Source organism: Phalacrocorax carbo, chromosome 3 (assembly GCF_963921805.1).
Source record: "Phalacrocorax carbo chromosome 3, bPhaCar2.1, whole genome shotgun sequence".
In the NCBI taxonomy this organism is placed as follows: Eukaryota; Metazoa; Chordata; class Aves; order Suliformes; family Phalacrocoracidae; genus Phalacrocorax; species Phalacrocorax carbo.
In genome coordinates, this window is record NC_087515.1 from 32,858,554 (window position 1) to 32,886,267 (window position 27,714).

The 27,714-nt window shown below is 37.9% G+C and overlaps 1 protein-coding gene across 2 annotated transcripts in view; it reads right to left on the reverse strand.

The window, feature by feature from the left end:
• The window catches only part of FBXO11 (F-box protein 11), a 77,532-nt gene that overhangs the window by 26,701 nt on the left and 23,117 nt on the right, over positions 1 to 27,714 (reverse strand). The window contains exons 2-7 of one of the 2 annotated variants that reach the window (XM_064446441.1): positions 12,291 to 12,418; positions 12,090 to 12,171; positions 5,465 to 5,606; positions 4,022 to 4,151; positions 2,858 to 2,941; positions 2,643 to 2,775 (exon numbers count right to left, since the gene is read on the reverse strand). In XM_064446441.1, the coding sequence (XP_064302511.1) occupies positions 2,643 to 2,775; positions 2,858 to 2,941; positions 4,022 to 4,151; positions 5,465 to 5,606; positions 12,090 to 12,171; positions 12,291 to 12,418 (699 nt within the window). Of the gene's footprint in view, positions 1 to 2,642; positions 2,776 to 2,857; positions 2,942 to 4,021; positions 4,152 to 5,464; positions 5,610 to 12,089; positions 12,172 to 12,290; positions 12,419 to 27,714 lie in introns of both variants that reach the window. The other variant, XM_064446440.1, reaches the window with a different exon arrangement.

Below are 27,714 nucleotides of genomic sequence, written 5' to 3' on the forward strand. Positions count from 1 at the left end.
TTATTTAAGTCAAATGGAAAATAAAGGGGAAAAATTAAAGTTGTATCTCCTAAAATACAGAAAACACATGCAGTGAACATTCTCAGATCAGGACGCATGTCTGTACAACTGCTGAAACTCAAGTATTAAGATGAGATACTTTGTGTCTTGAGTGAGATGAGCACTCCATGGAAAGCTTGTATTCCTGCATTAATCTGAAACCCCCTCCCCAACCCTGGAAAACAGAATTCATAGGTATTTCTCTCTGCTGAAGCAGATACGTCAGTTTCCCTACAGGACCTCTACTCTTGCTTCTTTCACTTGACAGTTCAGATAAGCCACAGTACTAGTTAATACCTCCAAAGGCTTCCTTATGAACTTGACTCCTTCCCCTAGATTTAAGGAAAGAAATAACCAACACCAAAATTAAACAGAACGAACAACCTAGAATATCAGGCATTATTTTTTAAGAGCATTTTGATTTTATGAGAAAGCAGAAGCTTCTTGAAAGCTTGAGGTACGTAAAGCTGCCTTTCTAATAATGTTGTGCTTCTTCAGAAGTCAGCAGAAGAAACTATTAAAGAAATTTGAGTAGAACTGCGGTGAGATTTGGTGCTGCCTTAATCCTACCATTCGGAAAAGCATGCCAGACTGAACAGAGAAGAGGTAGTTCTCCAAGGCTTAGTGGTTCACTTTAATTTGTTTTCTTTTCCAGACAAATGAAAATTGACTCCCTCTACAATGTCACTGACCATTCAGTGCAGAAAGTCTGAGGAAGTGAGGAGTCAGCAGTGCCAGAAACTGAAATATAAATACATCTAGCATTTCTGGATTCCTCTTGGAGGTTTTGTTCCCCAAGACAGCTATTCTGTTACAAAAATACTCAATACAGATCCTTTGCTTTTAAAGAACTATAGCTAAGATAACCTAAGTCATTCAGAAAAACAGTTAATTGCAGTGGTAGGCAAAGCAGAGGGCCTTTCAAAACTTAAAAGGGAGCTAGAGAACATGCAGAAGTTAAACCAGATATCAAAGATGTTTCAAGTTTCATGAAGTAATGGAGAAATTTTATGTCTTAGGACAGTGTTGATCCAGTTTCTTCTGGATTTTATACACTTCATGAATATGATTTGCCCTATTTGTACTGGCATCTGTTGCTGTCATCCCCAATCTGTAATGGAAGCTGGGTGTATTTTGTTATTAGTCTAAGGCCACGTTTACATTAGCGAACACTGCAGCATAACAGGAGTGGACTACAGAGTGAAATAGTGTTGAGGATCAGACATCCACACCACATGCATTGAAGGACAGGGAGGATAGAAGAGATTGTGACTCGGGACTAGTCAGTGTGCATTCAGTCAGAGGGACCCTTCTAGGACTACTAGAGTGCAAGTAAGAGTATTCCAGGAACATGTCTCTTAGTCTCATTCAAAAGGAATCCAGTTTGTGCTCCAAAACCTCTCCACAACACAAACCAAAGGACTGGAAGTGGGGATGTTCAGGATGTTAGCTTCAGAAATGTAGTCATAAACTGACAGACTAACATACTAATGCAGCTGCATCTTGCAGATCTGCAGGGACGAGTTTTAGGACTAACACTGGAGCAACCTGACTGCATTGCTCAAAACCTTTTTCACTGCCAAGGCTGCAAAATGCAGCTAAGAAGTGCCAGAATAGGCTCACTCAAAAACAAAACCGTTGGTATGCAGAACAGATAGATACCTGAAAAGAGGGACTTCTAAAAACAAAAAACCACACAAACAAAAAAAACCCCAAAACAAAACAAAAACAACACCAAATCAACCACAAAGGAACACAACCACCCTTCCCCACCCCAACCCCCCAAAAAACCCACCCAACCAAAAATAACAACCCAGACAGTTTTAGCATCTCAGAAAAAGCAGGCAGCAGACAATTCAATTCTGGGTCACCACAGCAGCAAGTCCAAGACCTCTTAACCAAGATCTCTACCAGACATTAGACTTTCTTAAGTTCTTACCACGCTATCATAATACTGGGGATTAGCATACTAACAGTAGGGACAGGAAAAGCAAACAACTCCACAAGCACCACATTCTGCAACAAAGTGTATTATCTTATATTAACTTCCTAAACATTTCCTATTCTGAAAGTCTTATTTCCTTCTCCATAAAGGCTCTCCTTTAATAAAGGAACAGTTGGGAGACAGAGAAAGAACCCCCAGTCTCAGAATGGCTCTGCTGGATGCTCTCATTTCCTTCCTTGAGATGGAATTACGATGCTGAAGAAAATGGGACAGATACTAATTTGGGCTTGCTCCCACTGCTGGATTCTACTCTGGAGATAGGTTATATATAAACAAATTTTGTAAGAACCACCTGAAAATTTCAACTGCAGTCATGTAACTGAGTATACTTTCTGCAAATTCATTTTTTTTTTCTCCTAATGAAATAAAAAGATAAATAAGTTATTCCCAGAACTAAAACAGACAATGGTACTTCAGTCTAAAGCATCAGCTACTTTTTAGTTAGTGACACTTGTACAGAAAATACTTATTTACTAGGCTGACGAAGACAGAAGGGCATTCATATTGGGTATTTAATATACCAGAATATCTTTGTAATTAAGGTGGTAGTTAATACAAGTCATACTTTGAGACAAAAAGATGCTCTCAGTTTAAATACCTGCACCGATCATGGTGATTGGAGATTCTATATATATCCATTCATCAGTATATATACCAGAGTGAACAAAGATAAGTCCATCAAAATGAGCTTCTTGAACTCCACCAAGAGCATCCTCAATGGTATCATAATACTAGAAGAAAAAGGACAAGTTTAAAGAGAAATATCCATGCAAAGATACATCAATATTCTTAAGAACTCCTTTAAAAACGTACCAACATATTTTCTCTTCCTTTGTATCTTGCAGGATTACTGTAGAAGTGTTCAGCAAAACCTGGCTTTACATGTGCTCCTTTGTACTGAAACAAGGAAAATAGTTTATGATAAGCTTGCAGATAGGTGGATCTGAATGCACAGAGGAGAGATCTACTAATCCCCTGATTAACAAGCCAATTGATGATAACAGTTTTTCCAGGAACTAAGGATCATATTCTTACCTCCTATATTAGGCACCCAATTTAAAATGGCAACACCAAAAAAGTCTGAGCCTAGGAAAGTGATCAACAAAACTAAGAGGCTAACCTACTTAAAAAGCCAGAAGCCTCTGAAGTGACTGAAAAGCTTTGTGTACCTTATCCACTCCACAATAGATGTTCTTGTTCACATCTTTTGATTTTCTAGCAGCTTGCCAGAAAACAAACAGCGTTTATATGGTGAGGAAAAAGAATCCTATACCTTCACTTTTGATTGAGTATGGAACAAAGAGGCCAAGTCAAGTATCTGTCCCCAACAAGCTTCACAATTTTGTTAACCAATTACACACAGCATTGTATAATACACTCACCTGGATATTTATTTCCCTTACTTACATTTTTCAAATATCCTGCTCAGCCATTCCTACAGCACATTTGACACTTTGGATTAGAGGTTCAATCACGTATCTTAAAGGTAACTAGTTTAGCTCCTGCCACATCAGCTGTAAATCGCTATTTAAGGCCAAGTGATATCACCAATACACTGTTTGGTTTACTAGAGGAAGACGCATACGAATCTGATAACCAGCATGCACACTGGTTTAATAATATACGACAACAATATATTTGAAGTTCATTTGTGAGCCACAGACCATGACAATCTCTTCCACAGAATTTCAGTGATGCAAAACATGAGGGAAACCCAAGACAGAAGAGCTGGATGCTCAAGAGTCCACTTCACCATGATGTGTCTCCCTGAAGTGCGCCTCAAAACAGGAAATAATTTCAGATATCCCCCTACTGCATAACACAATACAAAGATCTCTCCCCACCTCCTCAGTCCCATCATCTTATTTGAAGTCTAAAACCAAAACAATTACTATTGTCAGCCACATTTCAGAAGCTGGGGTTTTTTACTTTTATAAACCATCTTTAAATTGAAATATAAATGAATACTACTGTTACCAGTTGCTGAAAGCTTTCTTTCCAGGGATTTGGATGTTCATATTCTTCTGGATTAATCTGATAAAATTTACCAGGTTCAGGATGCATCATTGGACGAGTGTACTCAAATACTTCCATATACAATCTTTTCCTGAGCAGAAGTGTCAAGCAGAAAAAAATTAATGTATTTCTGATTACTCTTCCATTCTAATATAATGCACCAAATGTTAAAAGCTGGGTTTTTTTCCAACAGTATTTGCCAGTCTGTGACAGTGAATCAGACCAAGATCAGTACCAACCACTTTAAAACACTTCCAAAACAATTTTTCTGTTGGACTGACTTCTGTGGTTCCTTTCAAGAAAAATTTTGACATGCATTTCACGATCCAAGCAAAGGAGTTCAACATGTAATTTCCATGAGGAAATTTAAGTACTTAGTTACACTGTTTGTGGAATCAGAATCTAATTGTATATTAACTACAGCATTGCTTTAACACTTACGAAAGCTCATAGCATAAGAATAACAAAACTTAAGGCAAAGGATGCCACCACCTCTTCTTCAGCTTGGCAAAAAAAGGCTGAAAAAATGCATTCAGAGAGAACAAATGATGCACTGTATTTCAAAAAGAATTCATCAGTGGACAGATTACAGTGGCTTAAAAAGAAAATTGCACACGAAGGACACAACAATTGGATTCTTTTGATTAGTGCCAGAATACAAATAATTGCAGTGTCTGAGCCTGCTGATATTAAGCCCAGACTTACAGGATGCCACTGAACCTCAGAAGTTGTAATTCGTCTGACAAGACATCCCCAAAACTGTCTTCAGGACAGAAAAAAGGTATTTTTGTGATATTATACTCAAATTTTATTATTTTTCTTTTAGTCTTAGTTTTTATTTAAAAAGATAGCCTAAGAAACATATGCTAGTTTTCCCTTATGAAAAAATTACAAATTTACATCCCATTTATCCCAGCTCTCAATAACCCAGGGGTAGGGTGGATTCATAGGGGAGAAAAAGAGCTCAAGTACCCAACCATTAAACAAACAAAAATGAAACAGAAAAAAAAATCTAAGTAACACTACACAAAACTTGCATCTAACATTAAGAAATGTGTTGTTTCTTTTGTGTCAAGTAACACATTCCCCAAAAAAGCATGAAAAAGGTTAAAGACGGGAAGAAGGAAGGGAGTGGCTACTGAAGGAATACCTCACTGATTTTTTTAGAACAGCCATTACTGTTAATTCTCTAGCACTGTAAATACTGGTTAAGTTTTCCTGTTTAGCACACATAATCAGATATTAGTAGGTAACAAATAATGCTTCAGTAAACCAGATATATTAAAATACAATTGGTTTTAATTCAACTAACTGCAACCAACATTTCAATTTTTCTGTTGTACTGGCATCTTGTGCAGCACATCTAGTGTTTCTCAAAATAGTGAGGAATAGCTTTTCACTTACCACAAAATTGGATCATTAGCCAGCTCACTGAAGCGTTTACACACACAAGCTGCTCTACAGAGATCCTGTTCCAGAAGGTAGGAGAAGATCTTTAGGACCACTTCATCTGGCAACTTCTCCTGAAGGTATTGTTCTGCAGGTGCTGCTATTAAACAGTAATCTATATAAGATTATTGACATATTTAACCAGCCCAAATTCTGACCAAAACAGATCATCAACTTGCCATTTGAAAGATTCCCATTTAAAATGCAAATGATTGCAAAGCAGCTTTTTTTTAAAGTACATTTCATCTAAATCTAACAAAAAAAAAAGTTGAATCTAGAGTCAGGTAGAAGTTGTAGACTTCAAGTCCTATTTCAAAACTTTTTAGTTCACCTTTCTGTTGGAGGAATCAGTCTGCATACAATTGCAGACATTAAGTAGGCTACTGTGCATGTTCCAGATATACTAGCTCCTCACTGCTATTAGCTTCATTGTGGTTCAATTAACCCACATTATCCATATAATAATAATAATCATCCAGGCCCAAAGTCAAAATTTCTGCCGATGTTTTCAAACACAAAATAATTTACTCAGAAATAATCGCTGCCTGGAAAAAACTACCAGTAAAACTTCCTTGTTCTCCCACAATGAACACATTAGGAAAACAGACGTCTGGGATGCAGGACACCAGTAGCCAGCAATAATTCCAAAGACTTTTCCTCCTACTTATTCCCATTTATGCTCTTTCTTTTAAAACGTAAAAAAAAATCTAAGCCAGAAGTAGTGTTATCCTTGCCAGATATTGTATTTCTTGAGAGAGGTTTGAGAAAGTGGCATTCCCGTATCATTGTGTGGGGATGTAAGTGCACTTCGTTAAACCCCTCCCCTTGGGCGCGCACACACAGACAGTTCATATAGGAAACCCCCATCTGCAGTTTGTTTTCCCACAAGACCCTCCTGCGGCAGGTATCCTCCCAGCAGGGGAGTTCTCTTTGCACAGGTCACTTGTTAGGATCCTAAAGACAGTAACCATTCTCAGGCAGAACCATACACACCAGCTCCCGAAGTTTAGAGGATTTGTATGCAAGGCATTAAAAGCTCCTGCTACATTCAAAACGCAATTACATCCATGTAATACCCTTGCATTATTCATTTTTTCCTATAATATCTGAACCTAGTGTGCAATAGGATTGTGATTTTGGCTACTACAGGAAGACTACTAAAGTGACACTCAGAAATACAACCTACTAAATCTGAGAGAATAACATCCTGAAAAATAGTCTCCACGTGAGATTCCACACAAAAACAAGTAAGCCCCAAGTCTTCCCTGAGCAAAGCAGCAGAAATAACTACATTATTTCCAGCTAGAAGGGAGAGAAGACGTGAATTGCAAGGACCAGAACTTTGGCTTTTACGAAGACGCTAATGTGGGCTACAGACCTTATCACCAGAACCTGTGTGCTATCAGAGACCCGATTAAAGCTTTTTTCCAGGGTGTCATGCTTACATCTGTGGTCAGACCAGTTCGTAGAAATTCTAAAATATTACTCTGCAGTGACTTTCCCTGACCCCGTTTCTTGTTGCACCATTTTATGAATGTCACCTTGGTGATTCACAAACACCGCTTTCCTTTAAGATGCTAGGAGGGCATTTGACTGATGGCTGCTCTTAACAGTAACACAGCTTACAGTCATAAGCTATAGGTACATGCCACTTGAATTCAACAAAAATGTATGCTGTACAAGAGGGATGAGTCTCGCCATTCCCGTAGCTACTTGCTCCCAAAGTATCCATCAGGTTGGTACCACTGCTCATGGACAGAACAAACCAGAATTTTTCCCCCCCCTCATCCTTACCCATCCTCCTCCAAATTAATTTTTATGGATCAGCTCCTTGTTGTAGTTCATTGCAAGATACACAAGTGCTTGGGCACAAGGAAGGAGACAGGACAGAATGTCCAGAAGCTGGCCAAGATAGTTCCCTTCGGCAGCAGTATTATTAATGCCTGAATAAAAAAATTTTTATTCAAAAAACAAAAACAAACAAAACCCCTTACAAGCCAGACTGAAGCCAGTAAGTTAGCAAAACTAATAAAACCCAAGTAGTCTGGAAAGGCCTTATGCTCAAAAGCCACCTGGGGAACCCAGTCTGGGGATCATATATCAGCAGTCCCTAAGATGAGCACGGTTGGGCATCACCAAAAAAAAACCTGTTATGTGCACAATCAATGCTGGTTTTTAAAAAGGTCCTTTTCCACTGGAGATATAAAGGTTCTTTCCTGTGTCAACTGGGAAGCAGCAATTCATTCTACAGTCCTAATTACCCTTGAAATGCGTCACAGAATAATTGGACACTGCTTCTGAATTAATCTTTTGCTGGTAGCTTTCCAGTTAGATGTGGAGATACTGCCTTGCATTCACAACATTGTATTTCAGCTTGTAAGTCAGTAGAAGACAACCTTCACAAGCCTTCCCCAACCTGTCTTCTCCTTTTAACACACAAATCCCTGAGGCATACAAGTTCATCTTCTTCCTGAGACAATCAGTTACTTCCCTAAACCACCTGCAGAATTTTTTCTTCCTTTAAGTTTATATATGTTAGGACCTTGATTAGTTTTTTATTGAACAGGGAAGTTCATTAGCGTAGTGCCTCCCATTGCTCAAGAGTTCATACTCTCATTTTGCTCCCTAGGCCCTGCCTCAAAAGGAAAATTGAAATCCAGATGTGTTTCCTTACTTTGAAAGGGTCAAAAAACTTCTTGCAATAAAAAATTAAATAAAATGAAAAAAGCCACAATAAAATTCCCTATCCCCTGCAATTTTTTGAGTTATATTTACTTGGGAACTTAGGCACTGCCTGCAAAATTAAGATGATTTTATGGGTGTTTGCTATCCTCATGCACCTTTATCCAAAACCCTGTGGAAGTGAGAGATTTCATTTAAATTGCCTTTCTGCTCAATTAAGAAGGGGTTGGCTTAAGATTTCTCCATTCAAATGACTGATATGGCAATTACTAGGTTGAATTCTTCAGGATAATTTGAAAAAATTAATTCACTTCTTAACGTGAAGACTTAAATATCTTCTGGGTCCAAGAGAGAGCTCCATGCTTTTGTTTTATAAATTCCCACTTCACATTTTGGGTATCTTCTAGTAATCTGTCAAAGCAAGGATGCATTCAGTATGTTCTTCCTCACAGTTTACAAGAATAAGCCGAAACAATTTTAAAGGTTTGTCTGGCCACCAAATCAGAAACATTTGTGTGCAGCTCCTCCTGACAGTTTTATGCCCATTGACAATGTGAAGGTTAAGTACAAAATGCATACTGTCAGTAAAAAAAATGGACAGTGTTCCAAATAAGTGTTAAAAATAGACAAGAAAAAAAATAAAAACAAAATGCAAGAAGAGGTCATCACCAGTCTTTATCTTTGCCCTAAGATAAGTTGACAGTTGAACTATTTATGATTTTAGTGAAGTGTTAATCTACTAGACAACTGCAAATTAGAAACACAGCTGGTTATGTCATTCTGTTTGCACAGGATATGCATGAAGCTAATTCAGTTTCAATTTCGATCATTTAGTAAATAGAAACTACTATAGTAATACTAAAACAAAGGACAGGGAAAGCTGCCTGAAAGTGAATTACCTTCTCTGTACAAAGACCAAGAATGCCATCCCATGAACCCTGAAACGTAAGTTGTGTCTTGTATGGATACCTTTTTTGTTCATTTTAATGGAGAAGATGGAGATGAATAGCTTTTGTTCCGTAAGGAGGCATTTTCTCGTTAAGAAGTAGAAATACGTCAGAAAACATAGCTTGCAGTGTTCTTGGAAAAATATCTTATAAATCAATAGGAAAAATCAAAAATAAATTTAAAAGGGCAGTAATTTCTGAAGTACAATCTGTGCATGTATGTAATATACAGAACAATCAACGAGTGATCCAGTAACCTGGAGTTTCAGCATCTACTGCAACTCTGTAGTTCAGTGAAAAGAAATAAACTACTCATATCTGAACTGAAGCCTTCCAAAGATGGTTAGAAGTCAGCAAGAACTGCCCAGTATAAAATGGATATGCAAACGTAATGATCTTAAAGCAAGATCAAAAAAAAAAAACTATGAAGTAATAAACACAACTGAAGAGTAAGTCAAATGATTAAAACCCTGGATTAAAATGACATGACTAGACAAATAGTACTGAAGACTAATATGCTGGTAAGCAGAATTACGCATGTACAGTTGAAGTAACGTGAGGAAAGAGTCAGAATATGCTGAATTTAAATCTTTCTGTAAACCAATAATTAACATATAATTCAAATATTTGGCTCAGTAAGATGTAAAAGCTGTAAATGTTTTCCACAGATGTCAAACAAATGCTGAATTTGTAGGTTCACCAGTCACTTGTGATGTAAGCAGCACAACTCCATCATACCTTTTTTAATCTAAACTTTTGGGTTCCTAATTTTTTGCATTTTACTTACGAGTTTAAGTGAAAAATTATTTACATATTTTCCATAATGTGTTGCTTTGTCATGAAGATTCTTATATATTCATTAATCTTTCCATCTCAGGATTGATGAACTCATTGTCCACTACAGAGACCACCGGAGAACAGGGTTGCAAATAACAGAAAAAACATGTCAATGTTTCAAAATTCTAATGTGTTCTTCGACAGTAGTTGAGACTGATTTTTTTCCTTACAATTTGAAATAGCAACTCACTCTCAGCAGCACTAATTCTGAAATCAGTATTAAAATAGGGAATAGTCTTCTGTTTTTCCAACTACTGGCTCCACTCCAGTTGGAAACTAACTGACTGGCATCTCTCCTTTCATCTCTGCCAAATTTTCCTCAACTCAGAGTCCATAAAAGAATGTATGGTTCGCCACCAAGATGTTCTCCTGTGTTTCCAGCCCCATGCCTTCATTTCAACTATAGTTCTAAAATAAACAGCTATATGTTCCAAATGACAATATACAACCTCCACTGATGACAATCCAGGAAGTCTCATACTTACAACTCAGTTGCAACAGGTACCATGTGTGCTAACAAAAACCAGGGCGGAGGAAGAGGGAAAAAGGGGACTGAAATCTAAAAACTCAACGTAATCAGTACTTGTATGAATTTAAAGGAATATCTCAAAAACTCAATGGGGAAAAATTAAAAATAATCATCCATACTGGGAAAGAGATTAATAGAATATGGGTTGAGAAGGACACTCCCTTGGTTAGATTGCGACTGCTTTGAGTACAACCTTAAAAGTACAATTACAAAATCATTGTTTACAATTCCTCTGGTAATTCCATGCTGGAGAAGCCTCCACAATCCCTATACTTTCCCCACGAGCTCAAGAATGTAATAAAAGGAATGCGCAGCGAAAGTGTGTAGAAATCCTTTGGAAATTAGTGTCATTCATGCTGTAATTTGTACCACAGGACTCAAAGTTACTTGCCTCCTTGCTTTAGTGAAGGTATGTAAAAGTGTATTCAAGGTCATTCACTTCTGATGTGTTTATTAAAAACCTAGAACTGGTAAGAGAAACTGCGTCTATGACAAGACAACTATGCACAAGGCTTCAAATATCAAATCAGGAAATGAAACAAAGTAGAATAACACAGGTTGATGTTCAGTTGTTTCTGGCTATTTCGAGGATTTAGATCTGAGGTTAAATGACTCTTAAAAAGTTGCTCAAACTAAAGGAATTAATCAAGGCAGGTGGGGTAAGGAGCGAGTAAAACAGAGGGGGAAGAGAGACAGAGGGCTTGAAAGATAAAACCTACACTATGGAGAAGGTGAGAAGCCAGAAAGAGCAGACTTCAACAGGAGCAATGAAAACGGACCAAAGCCTTGTGCCAGCTACTCAATTTTAATTCACAGAAACCACGTCAGTAGGAGTTGGCAAGTGTTGGTGTTGATTTTCCAGGGAAAAGCGACAGATCTCCTAGAACTAAAGAGTGTGTGAGGAGACAAAAAGGGGTAAAAGCAGAGAGACTGAAAAATGATGTAGAAAAAAGAACGAGTAGAATATGTGTGCCTGTGACTTTGTGTGTGTATATATGTGTGCACACACAGAAGATACACATACACACAATTATATGCACACATAATGCATGTGTGTTTTTCTTATACAATGTGCATATACTGTAATATTTCACACACATACATATATGTGTATTTTCTATAAGTAAAGATACACAAACTCTCTCCCTGTCACCACAATGAAGTGCTATAATGCCATACTAAAACTACCTCTAAATAATACACTGGAAAAATACATCAATATAAGCAATGGTAAATAAGCCTAGTCAGAGTGCTGCACCATTGCAGCATTACTGCTTCTAACAGTAGCTTGGATACAGCTACACACCACTTTGAGGAGAATAAAAACCAAACAAAACCAAAAAAACCCAAACCAACATGCGTGCAGTGAAGCAGGCAGACTAAAGGATCGGATTCTAAAAATCAGATCAAAATAATGCTTCCAAATCTGAAGTTTGAGCAAGTTTGTAGTTTTTTCACTACTGTTCCTCAGTTGGAGAACACACAGGAAAACTAAGTTCAGGGGTGGCGTGTGGGTGTGTGAAGTCAAGATGTCTCCACCTCTTCTCCCCCATCCCTTTTTTTTTTTTGTACAAAAAGTAATTACCTGATAAATCCTGGGATTTTCCAGATACTCTAGCACGTTTAGCTCGGTGACCAAAGTTTTCAGTAGCTGAAGTGGATGCACCCTTTAATGAAATAAGAATTAATTCAGTCATTAGGTAACTTATGAGAAGTACTAATTAGCTTCCTATTCTTGAAACAGTAAGATTTACTTTACAGTTAAAAACAAACAAACAAAAGTTACCTCCATACTGCTCTTTGTAGGGCAAGCTGTTCTTTTAGGTAGAAGAGTTTTTCTGCGAAGTTGGTATGGACTATTTTGTGCACCAGGACCTGATTCTTCTGCAACCATATCTGCAGGTACATCATCATCTGTCAACAAAAAAGGAAATTTACTTATTAGAATTGTAGTTTTGATTTATAGCAGAAAAATGCTACAGAAATTTTCAGATAAATTCATCCAGTCAAGAGTGTGGGGAGGAAGTGCTGGAACACAAAGACCTTTAAGTGAAAAATCAGGATGTACACAGCATACATAAAATTACATTAGAAAGTACTTACAGAATTAACTTACATTCTCCATACATACACAGCAGCTATAATAGAAGCTGCTTTAGGAAAAAAAAAAAAAAACAACCACAAGACCCCACAACAAAAACCAAAGACCTAGGCTGTCGGTTTCTCTGCAAGCATGTAACTCAGTCTGCTAATTCCATCACCTCATTACCTCAAATTTTTCACCCAACCCTATCAGCACAACGAGGAACACTGGAGTTTCAATTATTAACCAGATGTTATCAAGAAATCCTTTCTTAAACATAGCACTTCGTACAATTTCCCCAAAACATTTCAGGAATAGCCCAGGCCACCATACAAATCCTTCTGTAAAATGGAGCCAGCTTTAAATGTATACATTCTGCTTGCCTAAATTGTACTTAGAAAAGTAAGACTATATTCCCTCCCTGCCCTTAAAAGAAAAGTGCAGAAAGTATATAATTTTAAAAGTTTGATTCATTAGTTTCAAATTTCCATGTTCATACGTTTATGGAACATACTCAAAATGGGCAACAAATAATTACTTATCACTGCATGCCCTACAACTAGCATCACATGAAGTTACAAGAATTTACAAGAGGCCAGAACAAAAACCATTTAGAAAATAAATTAGAGCCCAGCTCCACTTAAGTGAAAGGTATACTTTTTGCAGATACTTAACTGTGAGAAAAGAATTTTGGACATCCTTTTTGTTTAACTGCTTTTTTGTTTTTAAAGTAGGTAAAACATGACGTAAAAGTGATAGCCAGAAAAGCAATACTGTAAGCAGTTTTCCTGAACATATTAGGGTGAAGAGTGACTGATGTCAAAAAAGCCCCGCACCATAACCCCCTACCCTTCAAATACTATACCAGTCTGTTGAAAACACAAAGAAAAGCATTTTTAAAAGTTAAAGATTCCCTTACATTTCAAGATCTTAATCTCATTATTTTCCTAAGGGTTGGGGTTTTTTTTGACAAGTATTACAATACACTGCATTTATATAGGATTATGCATGCTGTCATAGCCCAAGCAGCTACATCAGTGACAGCTAACCAACACAATTCTGAAGGAGAAAACAAAAACACCAAAAAAAAAAACCAACCAACACCACAAAACCAAACAAACCCACCAAACAAAAAACTGAACTATTTTAGTGTCTTCCTGCTCTTTTCTGGTCCCAATTTTTCCTCTACCTTAGCAGATATTTATAAATTGCAAACCTTGCCACGTATCATAAACAGATCACAACACTGCCAGGATATCTAAATAAAGGAAAAAAGCTGGTAAAAAGATGAAGTTAGCCGGTGGCATGTGTGCAACTTCACACAGTCAGCTCAGGGCAATCTTAGGAGAGTGTCATCAGCTCATTAATCCACCTGAAAGCTAACCCTGCAAGACGTACCTCCATGATTAGCCTTCAGCCAGCCCAGCAGCTGGTCCAGCTCAGCACAGCCACAAGGAGAGAACAAGACCACGTAACTGGAAAGAACTACCACCCTTTTTGCAGCAACGGCACAGGTTTTTAAGGAACAGAAGTGAACTGTGACACTTCTGCCAAAAAAAAAACCCACTACTTTAAAACAACTGAGCAACCTCCCTAAGATCAGCTAGAAGCTAGCTCCCTCTCCCCTGTCTTCTACTTAGATGACATACCTCACTAGCACGTGAGCACTTCTCTGCCTATGAAGGCTAAGTATTTATGCATTATGCAAAAAACCTACAGGACATTGATAGATAAACTGCAGTGCATTTTCCTGTGAAGGAGCATCTGTCCCAGTGCTGGCATCGCGTACCTGCAGGAGGTTACTGACCCCAGAGGAGACCCATTCCATACTCAATTCAGTTTCCTGATTTTACCTGTTCCTGTTTCTTTTCATCTCTGATCAAAAATACCCTCACCAACTTAAGATGTCAGCAGGCAGAAGAGAAGCTGCTACAGAAGAATTCCCAGCCATCCCTTGCACACTAGAGCAGAAAAGAAGCTGTGAGTCTGAAGCGGGCCCCGCTAGGAGAAATTTTGGCAGCCACCACCAGCAGCAAGGCTTTCGCAGCAAACACCCAAGCATACTCAAACACTGCAGCATGTATCCACTTTACAACCCTATTTTTATTTAAGATCTGATACAGTAATTACGATTTCTTTTGCCAATATCCCCCAGAAGTACACTCCTCAGGGATTCTGAATGTCTTACGCCCATTCCCCTGTTTTGCATTTAAGAAGCAAAATGACTGTCAGAACAGCTGGGTTTTTCTCCCTGTTCTGGACAGCCAGTGCAATAGCTCAAGATCATCACATGAAACACAGCAAAAGCATAATAAGCAAAGAAAACAGGAAAAAAGTAAAATAAAGAAAAAAAATCAAAGCATAGACTTTTGATCTCTCGCTAGGCAATGAAAATGGCAGAGACAAACCCCAATCAGATCCTTAGAAGGAAACCATGGAGGCCACTAAGGACAAGACATATTACTGCTGGAAAGAGAAGGCAGAAGCCTGTGGGGGAAAATGGAAGTAAAGGTCAGTTTGACTGGCTAAGCAGAAAAGAAACATAGTCATTTTCTTGCAGTGGATTTAGGAGGATGGCAGGAGTCTCGCTCAAAGATCACTCTTCTAGCACAGATGACATTAAGGGATACGCACACATTCACTCAGATTCACAGCAGGTATCAGAAGAATTAGAGTCTTCCTTTATTCCATCCAAGCAGCAAGGAAGATAAGGGCACAAGGGGAAAGCATGAATCCACGCAGCACACGGGAAGCAGAAGAGTGCCCAGGGCACACGCGTGCCAAGGTGCCCATCACTACTGAGCAATGCCAGCCTGGAGGCACCAGGCCACGCGGCAGTGCACACGGAGCACATCGTGACAGTGGCTCACGGGGCAGCGGGGGGAAGAGGGCTTCAAGGACCCAGAGCCTCCAGCCTGGCCCTGCCATGAACCTGCTAATTGCACACAGGTGATTTGATTTGCTGGCTATAGAAGGATAACAAGAGTCAGGTAAGTTAACCTACTTCCTCACCAGCAGTTTGTGTCACACTTCTGAGGGGTTGACCAGCTTCTGCATAGATTTTTAACATTTCAGGAGTAACAACTGATAATATTTTTCCCAAATGCAGCCTTTGTAGGTACTATCAAGTGAAATACTATCAGGAAAACTGAAAGTCTCAAGTGATCTATAATAGAAGTAGCCTCGGTGCTTGTTTTTAGCCTTGCAAAGGCTCCCTCGTAAGCTCTGAACAGACTAAACCAGCTACAGTGCTAGCTTTCAGATAAATACTTCTCAGAAAGTAGTATTTCTGAAGACTGCATATTACCCTTCCCTGAGCAAGCAATGTGACAATACTCAACACAGACTAAGAACCCCAAGAGCTGTATTTTGAAAATCCTCCCCTAAAAACTACAATCAAATAAAACATGTGCCTGCTTTAAAGAAAAAAAAAAATCAGTTTTAATATAGAACCTCAGTGCCTCAAAAATATATTTTGAAAAACCCTTTTTTAAAGCATAACAGTATCAACTACTGCATCTAAGAACTTAAGTAAAAGGCATTATAATCATATTTGTTGATGGTAGAAGTATAAAAGTCAATAAACAAATTTAGGGGAGTGTGTGCATAATATTAATATCCTCATACAAACACCTGCTCAAATGACTGCCAGATGCTGTCAGTTTTAACCAAGTCAATACATTTGCAGTTTTTAAGAGATTAAATTAAGCTGTCTGCTCTCAAACATGCATTTACCTGAATATTTTACACCAATTATATTTGATAGTAAAAATAATTTCAAACAAAATCATGTTTATTGAAAATAAAAAACTTAGCGACACTGACAAGTCAAATTCTAAATTTAAATTAAGTAGTATGTTACCTGATAGTTCAAAATGGCTCATGAAACCTGAACCATAACACTACAAGCTTTAACACCCACAAAAGACCAGTATGCACAAATACTTCCAGGAGGAAAATAAAAATAAAATTGATCTGCCACTCCATCAACTGCTATAATCAAGACTGTCTTGCATTTCCACAAATGCTATGGAAGTATGTACTTTTAAGTAGGTATGTTAAAGAGTACACAATTAACTTTTGTTTCATGAAGGCATCGTAAGTTACAGAAAAGTGATGAAAGATTGCCAAAATAGCTTATCTAAAAAGATAAAAACCACAAAAAAACCACAGGTCATTCCTAGAGAAAGTTTATCCACCCCATCTTCTTTACAGAAAGATGTGCATGTGGTTTCACTTCTACCTTACACATGTTTGGATAATATTTCCAAGAGTCACCTTGAATATTAACAACTGTTGTGAAGACAGTAAGACTGATAAAAGCTTTAAAAAAACAACTTATGAGAAAAAAGAAAACTGGGGGGGGGTGGGGGTGGGAAATGGGGGACATGGGACATCATGTGTTCAAGGGGGGAGGCTCATACACCAATCTGTAGGGTTTAATCACTTAGTTTTAACACCACAATGTCACTTTTTTGTGCTGTATTTCCACATCTTCCTAAAACGGGGCGGGGGAACAAAACAAAATGAAATTATTTGTAGTCAAGGGAGTGGGGTTAGTCAAGTGCTGGGGATGGCAGGCATTCCCAAACAGACACAGCATTGAAATTGTTCCTGCAGACCGGGAAAAGAAAATGGTGAGAAACATTACGAACTAGTTTTAAAATAAAGACATCCATATCAAACTGGGAGTAGGTCCTAAAAGAACACCTCTGAAAAATGAAGTTAGCTGATACTGAACCTATTCGAATGAAGTGATGATTCATCTTCCCTATCAAACAAGTTTCAACAGTAGCAGCAGTTCATCATATAGTGTCCTAAGTAGAACTGGTGTGATTTCAGAATGAAATAAACTATTAAGACAAAAAATCCCAACATCGTCCATTTTCGTAGTTAGAAGAAAATCTGAGAAATGGAACTAAAATGTGAACCGATACAGCTCAGTTGCTTTGGGTAGAGCAAATCTTGCCATGTACTTGGCAAAACACAGATAAGGCATACTGCCAACCTGTGAGATGACAGTTCCAACTACCTCACTGATGGATTAGCTTAAAATTGCAATGGAGGAGAAAAGACAACACAAGTTTAAGAGTAGAAATGGAAGGTACACACAAGAGATAACAATAAAGGCAAAAGTACTTTACAAAACAAATACAAGGCAGGAGTTCTGTATTTGCATATACAATAACTGCAAAAACATGAACATCTCTGTTACAAATTGTCAACCCAAAAAACCAAAGAGAACACACCACCACCACTTTCCTTTAAGCAGCAAAATCTCTGGGAGTGAGCTATTAAATAAACGTATGTATCAGTAGTGTGATTGATATCCTCTGTCCTTGCAAACACTCCCAACAAATGACTGACACTTAAGAGCAGATATAGTACCAAAACCTGAAAGATACTGAGTAAAGAAATGGTACATTCTACTCTGTATCTCAGAGCAAAAGTTTCTCACACCAGCAGAAACTTTCCTATTCAGGGCAGCATTTAAGGGTTAGTTTAAATTATGGATGGCAGGCTGCTTTTGAAGTGGAGTCCATTTTCTTTTGAGAGCTATCTGAATATCTCTCTGAAGAGAAAGCCACATGCTAGGAATATCACCACATACAAACAAAACAAACGAACGAAACAAAAAACAACATCCAAGAAAACCCCCCAAAAGAAAAAAAACAAACCAAACAAAAACCCCCACAACCCCACCCAACAACCAACCAAAACACAAACTAAAAAAAAAGCCCAAACAAAAAACCCCAAACAAACAAAACCAACCAAACTACTCAAAAACTGAGAAAGACGACACATACAGTTCATTTAGCCCAGATCCAACGTGTCCTAAAGGCAAGAGCATTTTGGTGGTCTTTCACTGTCAAGTTCTACTTCTCCAAAGTGGACTTCAAAACAAACCAAAAAACCCCAAAGAAACAGAAGCATACAGCAATGCCCTTCATTTTACATTTCATGTTGAAAAAATTGGTATTAAAATAAGGAGCTGCAAACTCATCTACTACTAACACAAAAGACTTTAATTAATACCTTAATATATTTTAATTATTATTATAGAAAGAAACCCAGCAGTATTTTCCAAGCAATATCCAAAGAAGCTTGACTCACACAAAGATAAAATCTAAGAGGTGGTATTTTTGTAAGGCTCTGATGGCACAGGTCAATGAGAAGGATTAATCTCTGACAGGAGCCAAGGCTGTTTGGAACTGGAAAAGACCCAACATGAAAAAGATTCAGAGACAGAGCTCCACTCGGAGTAGCAGGCTTTCAGTTTGGAAAAGGGACAGACCTAACATTAAAAATGTACGCTTTCTTAAAGACTACAGAAAGATCAGACTAACTGAACACCATATGGAATAAAGAGATTTTTGCCTTCTGGGAAGCAAGAACTAGACACAATAACCATTACTGACTACTAGAATATTTTAAATATACATACAGTTTCTTACTGATAATAAACCCAGGATATACAACAATAAGCAAGCTTATTGTTTATAAACTAAATCATTACAAATTACAAGAATTGTGTGGAACACCTAGCATTTGTCCTGTATGGAAATTATTTTTTAAATTGAGAGAGGAAAAGAAAATTATGCTTTAATCTAAAAGTCTAGGTACTTGTGTAGGGCAAAAAAACCCACGCACACACCCCACACCACCCCCCACCCCAAGAATCAAACAGCACCTTTCTGGTGCCTTTAAACATCGATACCCAAATGAGACAGCTTATTACTCTTTCGAAATAGGTCATGCAGGATGGCCTAAGAAGAGTAAGAACAGATCAGACGCTCAACTATCTGTTTTTGCTCAAAAGCTCATGTTAGTTTTACATCACATTTAAATGTATTTTCTACAAGGAGAAAAGCAACTACTACTTCTGTCTACATAGAGTTTCTTAAGGCTTGAAGTATTTTTTGTGTTATTTTTAGGATCTAATGGAAACTACCATCTAAGAATCTGATCTTTTATCCTCCTCAGCACATTGTGAAGCCCACAACTGCAATCCTTACACAGGTCACTCAAATCAGACAGGAGTGGAAACACTCCCTCAAAAGTCTGTTAGCTCATGTAGCACCCTCAGAATGCTGCATACTAAAATACAGCTTATATAGACAAGGCAAAAACTTAAGTTCCTAGAACTGGCACAGAGCAGACAGAAAGTGAAAGGAGACAACTGGGAAAGATGAACTGGCTGCAAGCCCAAAACATGTCCCCAACTATATTTCTTTAAAAATTATTAACCATCAAACAGCTACTCACGTCTCTGAACCTTGGTTCACTAGGGAGTTCACAGCCTAAAACCATCTAGCTCAAAAACCATGTGTGAACACTAGTTACGCAGCCTTCCAGGTACTATGAAGAATATTTTCCTATTCAGAAGCCAGGACCAGAAAGTGATAACTAGGATTTGATAAAAAATTCTAGTTTCTTGCCACAACCATCCCTCCAAAAAATATATTTAACACCAGGTTAAAACTGAATCACTAAAAACAACACCACCACCACCACACAAACCAAAAACAAACCCCAAAACATTCACATGGACATTTTTATTAGACATACAGTATAATTGTGCAAATACCTGCACACTTGAGTCACTTATTTAATAACTCATTTTAGAGAGGGAAGGAAAAAATTTTTCCTTGAACAAGCAGCTCTAGTAATCGGCACTAGCATGTTTCAAACAATATTACCGACAACTACAATAAGGAGATTATTTCCTTTGGTATTTTTTACTGTTTTCCTAACCTGATAACTGTATTACAGCATCATCTATAACATTTAGCTAACTAATAAACAAGTGTCCAGGTGGCTGTTTGGCAAGTATTTTATTAAGAGAACTTCTCTTCCTCCTTAATAGGCAGTTTGACTCCTGCTCTGACAAGCTTTCATTGAGAAGGGACAAGGATCCCTTTTTGGGTGCATTCCTCTCTAATAAAGCAATACTTTCAAAGCTGTGGCCTTGCTGCATGGTCCCTTGATGCTACAGTGAAAAAGATGAGGTTCAGGAATATACAGTGTCTAAGAGCCTTTCCTATGTAGTGCTTAGGAGCCCCTCATTACATTTTTGAGTGATACTAAAGAAAATAGACTTTATTACTACAAGCTGATTTTTTCTTCCCCCACTGTCTATTCTGACTAGTGGCTTGAGTTTCCAACTAGGACCAATTTAACCAAAATTTCTACCTGGTCATATCACTTCATTTGTTAGAGCGGTCAAGTTACCAGTCTCAAAGGTCATCCTCCTCTTTGGCTGAAATACAGCAACTTTCATCTCATTAGAAAAGCATAGCCATTGACAACAATAAAAACACACTGAAAGAGGTTCGAGTGTTCCCATATTATTCTACATCAAATTGACCATAAAAATGTTTCTGATTAAACACCATACTTTAACTTCAGGCAGTACTTCAAGCTGCCTGAGTAGAGCAAGAATGCAACCCCATGACCACACCCTTGGAGCTATCCCGATGGAAATTAACACCAAACAAAAAACCAAAACACAACCCCCTTCTTCCTCTTCCTCCTTACAAAAATCCCACTTTACCAGATGGTATCTCAGACAGGAAGACATGATAGATTCTCCAACACTGACACCAAAGTGACCAGAACATATGCACTTCGGTGACACAGAGGAATTGTTGAACCAAGCAGACAGCGACACTTAAACAAAAACTTTTTTCAAAATAACCCCAAAACCCATCAAACTAAAACCAAAACCCCAAACAGAGAACTTGCTTCCCTGAACTATGCTTTTAGTATAACAGCTAGACAGTGGATAGGATGGAAACCAGCCTCCAGATCTTGGTATGTGGAAAAGGGCTGGGGTCAGCTGGGATAATTAAGTAAATTAGTTTTATGGAATGACCATTAACTCAAACCAGTATTTCCATCTTATCTGACAGCCTGGCTCAGGCTAGATAACATTTTTTTCCTGAGAAAAATATCATAGCTAGCATATGTAAAATAAGAGATATTTGTGAGGATAGATTATTTCTAATAAGCAGACAGTGGCTGAACTATGAAGCAGAAAGCTTACATTCTTTAATTAAAGTAGATCTGGATATTCTTGATACTCAAACTCCAAAAGAATGAATCAGAAGTTTGCAAATTATTGATCTTATTAACTTCCGGTGGCAATTATTTCCCACCTGATCTCATCCTGCATTGAGTAACTGCCTTTAGCAATGCTAGAATTAAAGAATGAGCATGACAATTTTTTCCTCCGTTTGAGTTTCTGGTATCTTGGGGGTGTGGGGGAGACACCACACTCAACCATGGGGGAAACTCACAGTATTGGAATGAGTAAATTCAGTGAGAATGCAGAGATTTCACTTAATGCATCTACAATTTACACTTCAAATTTTCCATGATCCATAACTGATACATCTGCAGAGATTTTCTGTGATACATGGGAAGCTAAGAGAAGCTTTGCTCAGAGAAACATGGCTCCCCTTGAAAGGATGGGAAAGTTTATGTGTAATAAAACAATCCACAGGGCTACAAGTCTCATTATGACTAAACACCATTGCAACTATTCAAGCATAACTCCCGTAAAACAATCTCAGGCCACAATCGTTTCACCAAGTTTTCAGGAAGTGAAAGCCTCCCCCAGATTCCTCTGCCGTAAGCCACATCTGCAGAGGACTGCTGTAACATAGGCAGATTAAAAAAAAAAATAATCTATCTCCTGCTACTAAGAGCAGTAGCAGATTTGGAGATACTTGCCATGCAAAGCCATCTGCCTTATATGGACTTTACATCAGAAGTGACTGACACCTATCAATACATTGGCCCAGCTGGAACCTAGTTATGTCAAGGAGCAGTTTGGATATACTAAACTAGGAATTTGCTACAGTTCTTCAGAATTAAGAGTTTCTAAAGTGCCTATCAACAAGCAAAGGTAGTCATGGATCTGTCTTGCAGTGGCAAAAAACCTAAGGAAAAAGGCAACCAATATGAAAGGCCAGAAAGTTCTTTCTGTGTGCTGGGGAGCAAGGGAGATACAGTCAGTAATAATCAATAATAACCAAGAACCAGGAGCCATCAACCTAAACACTTTGTGTGATTTAATGTACCTAGGAAAACAGAGGGTCACCAAGAAACTCGTAGTTTGCTTCTTGACTTACAGATCCCAGGTAACACTTTGACATAGCCTTCCAAGCCAACAGACTATGCTTCATAGTTCTCCGAAGAAACCCCTACTGGTATAGATGGGCAAACACATACTGTACCAAGCAAAGTTTCCAAGTCATGTTCAGCTGTGGTGGCCATTTACACCAACCATTAGTCAAGGAAGCAGCAGAGGAACACTGAATGGTCCAGAGGCAAAAAGGGGGACCATGTAACTTTGACAGATAGCTAGGAGGGAAAAAAAAAAAAAAAAAAGGAAACCACCACCTTGAGGTAATAATACTCACAATTTTGGATATCCAAGAGCATGCCACTAGAGAGAAATAACTGTGTGAACTGCTGAAGGTAAAATATTAATTCCACCACCTCTTTTGGCTGTTTCCTCTTACTCTTACAATTATATTAAACACACACACTACTTTCTCCTCCTGCCCAAGTACTACAATCATTTACACAAGCATTTTAAATGTTACAGATGAAATGGAAAAAAGAAAACCGCAAACAAAAACCCCCCAAAACACCCAACCATGAAATGCCACCATAGGAACAACATGACTAGCAACAGTATACTGAAAACATAAATACACTACAGACTGGGGAAGAAAAAATAGATCATTAGATATCCCCAAATTATTGTTGTTCTACTCACCAAGAAGACAGACCCCCTGTTACAGTATATAGTTATTTTTAATCTGACTTTCAGCAAGGCTATTCAATGATAGTTATGCCAGAAACATGCACACATGAAAGAAAGCAAGGGTTTATTATCCTTGCATTAGTCAAGAGCTTTTTGTATCTCATGTACTTTGTAATAAGGCTCAATTTTACATGACTAACTGTAGCAAGGCACATGTACCAAGTCAGACTTATCTGACTATTACTTACTCCGAAAACTTTCCTAAATGGACTGTTCCTATTATTCTGTTACTTGATTACAAACTCTGAAGTGCTTGACAAGAGCAGAAAAGCATGGCTCTGTTTAGCTTCAGTAAAATGACTGTGGGAAAACAGCATGTGGAACTATAGTAAAACCAAGCATCGTCAAGGTGCAAGAAGAAAATGCTTTGTTACTTGTTACTTATTTGCCAGCATATATGTTTTTAAGACGGGTTAAGAAAACTATCATCAAACTATAAAACACCAGTGTAGTAGGCAACTTCTGATTCAAACTTAAATTTTTTAAGAGCTACAATGAAAATAAAAAACCTGCTATTAACACCAAATATTGTAGTAGTAAGGGCCAACAGCCTACCTAAAGCCAAGCTGCTCTAAGAAAGGAAAGCCCATATAGAGAATGACTATCCATATTCAAACCCTCTACTCTGGGAGATAAGACTAAATAGGTTTTCTACCAAGTTTTACAATATTGATACATTATATAAACTGGAAAAACATGGCTGCCTGTTTTCCATTGCCAACATGTGTTGCAAAACAAACATCAAGAAAGCTGGAAACAAGGTTTTTTATTATATGTTCAAGGAAATTGCAGCACAGGGAGGACACACTGTTCTTCCTTGCCCTGTAAAGATCTCCTAAGCACCCCAATCCAGCAGTTACTGCTGTTGGACAGCTGGAGAGAGGAAAAAAAAGTATTATGTCCTGATTTTTTTATTAGAAAACCAAATGGCACAGTTTTGATATATTAATCCAAGTTTCTACCCTCCTTTGTCTTCTCTCCTTTTAAACAGACATTCTAAAAATAAACATGGCTTTAAAAATATATACTTTTTTTAACCGAAACACTCTGTGTAAATTCTATGCCCATTCCACAGCATTTCATAACGAACCACTCTACAACGCTCACCTAGTTTTAACTTTCTCCTGTTTTCAACTGCAACGGAAACATGCTGTCAGATGCAGACTGATCATGTATTTTTACCATTAAAAGCAGTATCATGCATGAAATGCTTCATCAGTGAACTTCTAAAAGCTTTTTCTAAGTAGCTATTAAATTTCCATTAGTATTTTCTATTAACACTGTCATCTCATTGTGAGTAGCTATTACACATGGGCTTATACATACAAGTGTATTCGTGTATTTTTCCAAAGTTCATTTTTAATAGATAATACCACTGATTTTGACACAGGAACTCAGTTTTTGGTAAAACTTCAGAGACTAAAACACCAGCAGCTGCAACTGCTAAGGGGAGGAGGGGGGAAAGGGCAAAAATCACTGTATTTGGCTGTTAATTATGTCTTTTGGCAACTAATTACACTAATTGCAGATATTTTTTTTTCCTGAGAAATTCTGAAGTAAAATGTAATGGCAGCTTAATTTAAGAGTTTCCAAATTGAGATGTGTTTGCAGCAAATGCTCTCAAGTTTAAAACTCTGCAGATGACACCCTGTATCTTGATGAACTATTTTCAACTACTGACGATTTCGTTTAAAGAAAAGCAGCTAGATTTTTTTCCCCAGAATCTCTCAACTCTTTTTCTCATAGTTGCAATTTGGCTAAGGCTCTGTTATACTAAACAACATGGAAACACCATCTGAAAAAAAAAAAAAAAAGCCTTTAGATGTCCCACCCCCCCCAAATAAAGAAATAAAGAAAGTGCTTGCTATTAGCATTTCAAGTTTATTCTTAACAACATGAAGAGACAATAAAGTTCAAACAGGCAGTGTAAGCTTTGTTACCTGAAAGCAGGCGTAAGTCACAAAACAGAGAGGAACTACTAATTTTACATATTGTCTAAAAGATCCATAAGTGCTGGAAGTTTTCAGCAGGTTTGTTTTCCCTCCCTCCACTGCCTTTTATGTACAGGATTCTGCTGTAGCTATACGGAAAGACTGAAGTTTTCCTTTTCTTAAGGAGGTCCTCCCTCTCATACATCTAAACTCCCATTTTGTTCGGTTTCTATAGTTTTCACCCATTTTAAGACCAGATCGAATGGCACTCTGCCATTTCTTCCATATCCATTTTTAAGTCCTGACCTACCATACTTCCTACAAATTCCCTGTAATTTGTCATGTCTCAGTATGGTAAATTTCTATTTTGAAAAACTATTTTGAAACAATGTGCATTAACTCTAAAAGCTGTTTGAACATATGTAACAAAAAGCAATGGGGAAATGATATGGTTGGAGAAAGAGTCCAGTAACACAGCTCCTTCCAGACTCTCAAAGCCCTTCACTATACACAGCAATCCCATGTTGTGAGCCATTAAAACAGATTGAAAGTTTTATGCTAGAAGACCACAAGGACCTAAAGAGGCTTTAAGAGGAAGAAGTCTTCTTTATCACCATGCCAAAAAAGTAAGAAGGTCCGATTTATAGATAATATTTAATATGCAACTTCTCCTTTCATGTCTGGATAGTTCCATCACTATCCATCTGCCTCTCGTATTTTCTCTAAGGCGTATACACAAAACAGGGTATTTAGAAACCAAGACACTTGACAGTCAGTGGACAAAAACACATGCAGAAAAAACATGAATTTTCTGATTATTTTACCTACATATCCTGGGGGTGGTATTGTTTTGGATTTTTTTTTTTTGGGTGGGGTGGGTCCTGTCCCCCTGCCCCCAAGAAAGAACACAGGGGAAAAAAGTGGAAAGAGTAAAGAATATTAAAAGATGTCAAGATTTCCCATGGCAGCTGCCCCATGGGGAGATTCCCCTCCATCCCATGACTAGTGCTCACTCTCCTCTACCCCGTATTCCCAACATGCCTATGCAGTTTGATCCTGTCCCTTTTAGTACTTCTTTGTGTTGATGAAAAGTTAAACAAATGCATACAGAATAGAAATGCAGCTGTTTGCATATGCATAGCTGTCAAGGCATTCTTCTACAGACAATTTAGATATATATACAAAAATATATGTAAGAGAAGCATCACAGGTGTACAGCCCTGGAACAGTTCCAAACACACTGATCCACTAGAAAAGATAAATACCCCTCATTTAGCCGAACTAATTTTACTTAGTACGTCAGACTAGGTCAGTTGCAATACCTCCGTTGAAGAGGGCTGCCACTTCATAGTATTAATTTATTGTGGTTTTTAGGTCATCTGACTATATCCTTAAAAGGCTGCAGGAATAAAGACTACTAACATTAAGAAGGAACACTGTATTACGAGCAAGACAGATGGCTAACAAACCTTCAGATAGGTTCTGTATGACAAAATCTTATAGATAATTATCTTTTCTGGAAAACAACCTGCTCAAATATTATTTAAAATAAAAACAAAGACTTCTTTGGCCCAAACCACTGCAAAAGTTCACTTAGCTTACAGCTCTACACAAATAAAGGTGAGAAAGCATTTAAGCACTGGAAGGACATTATAAAAAAAATTTCCATCTGAACATAAGGAGAATTTCCACACACACACACACACTCTGTGAAGGGTGACTGAGCACTGGCACAGGTTGCCTGGAGAGTCTGTGGAGTCTCCAAACCGTGAGCCCTTTTCAAGGTAGCTATGGCTTTGCCAGTATGGCTTATTTGAGGTAAAATAAGATAATAAGCAAAAGATTAGCTCAAAAGTCTGTTCCATCCATTTCTGAAGGATGACCTAAGTTAAGTGCCCTCTCGAAAACATCAGCCCTTTTTCACTCTGGTGAGTATTCCAAACATCCAAAAACCCTGCATAGGAAGACAGACCATAATATTTTCAACCATACCCATGTAAAACTACACAGCTTTACATAGCCTACACTGCTACATAAACATGGATATTTTCTACACCGGCAAGCATTACTCTGTTAAGCAATCAAAGAATCTGTATCAAAATCTATTTTGTCAGCAAGAAACCTATTATGAAGGAATAACAAGAATATTTTAGGTTACATCAAAACGTCAGCACAGTAATTTAAAGATTTGATTAAAAGCACTGAAATATAACTTGTTAAAGTGTTCTGCAGTTATAGAAACTCCCTTCTTTTAGATTTCCATAACATACACATTACCTCATTCCTTCCCAACTGTTACACTCAGTTTCATTTCATCATCTTCCTGGTGCAGAGGTTTGACAGTAAAAACCACCAATAC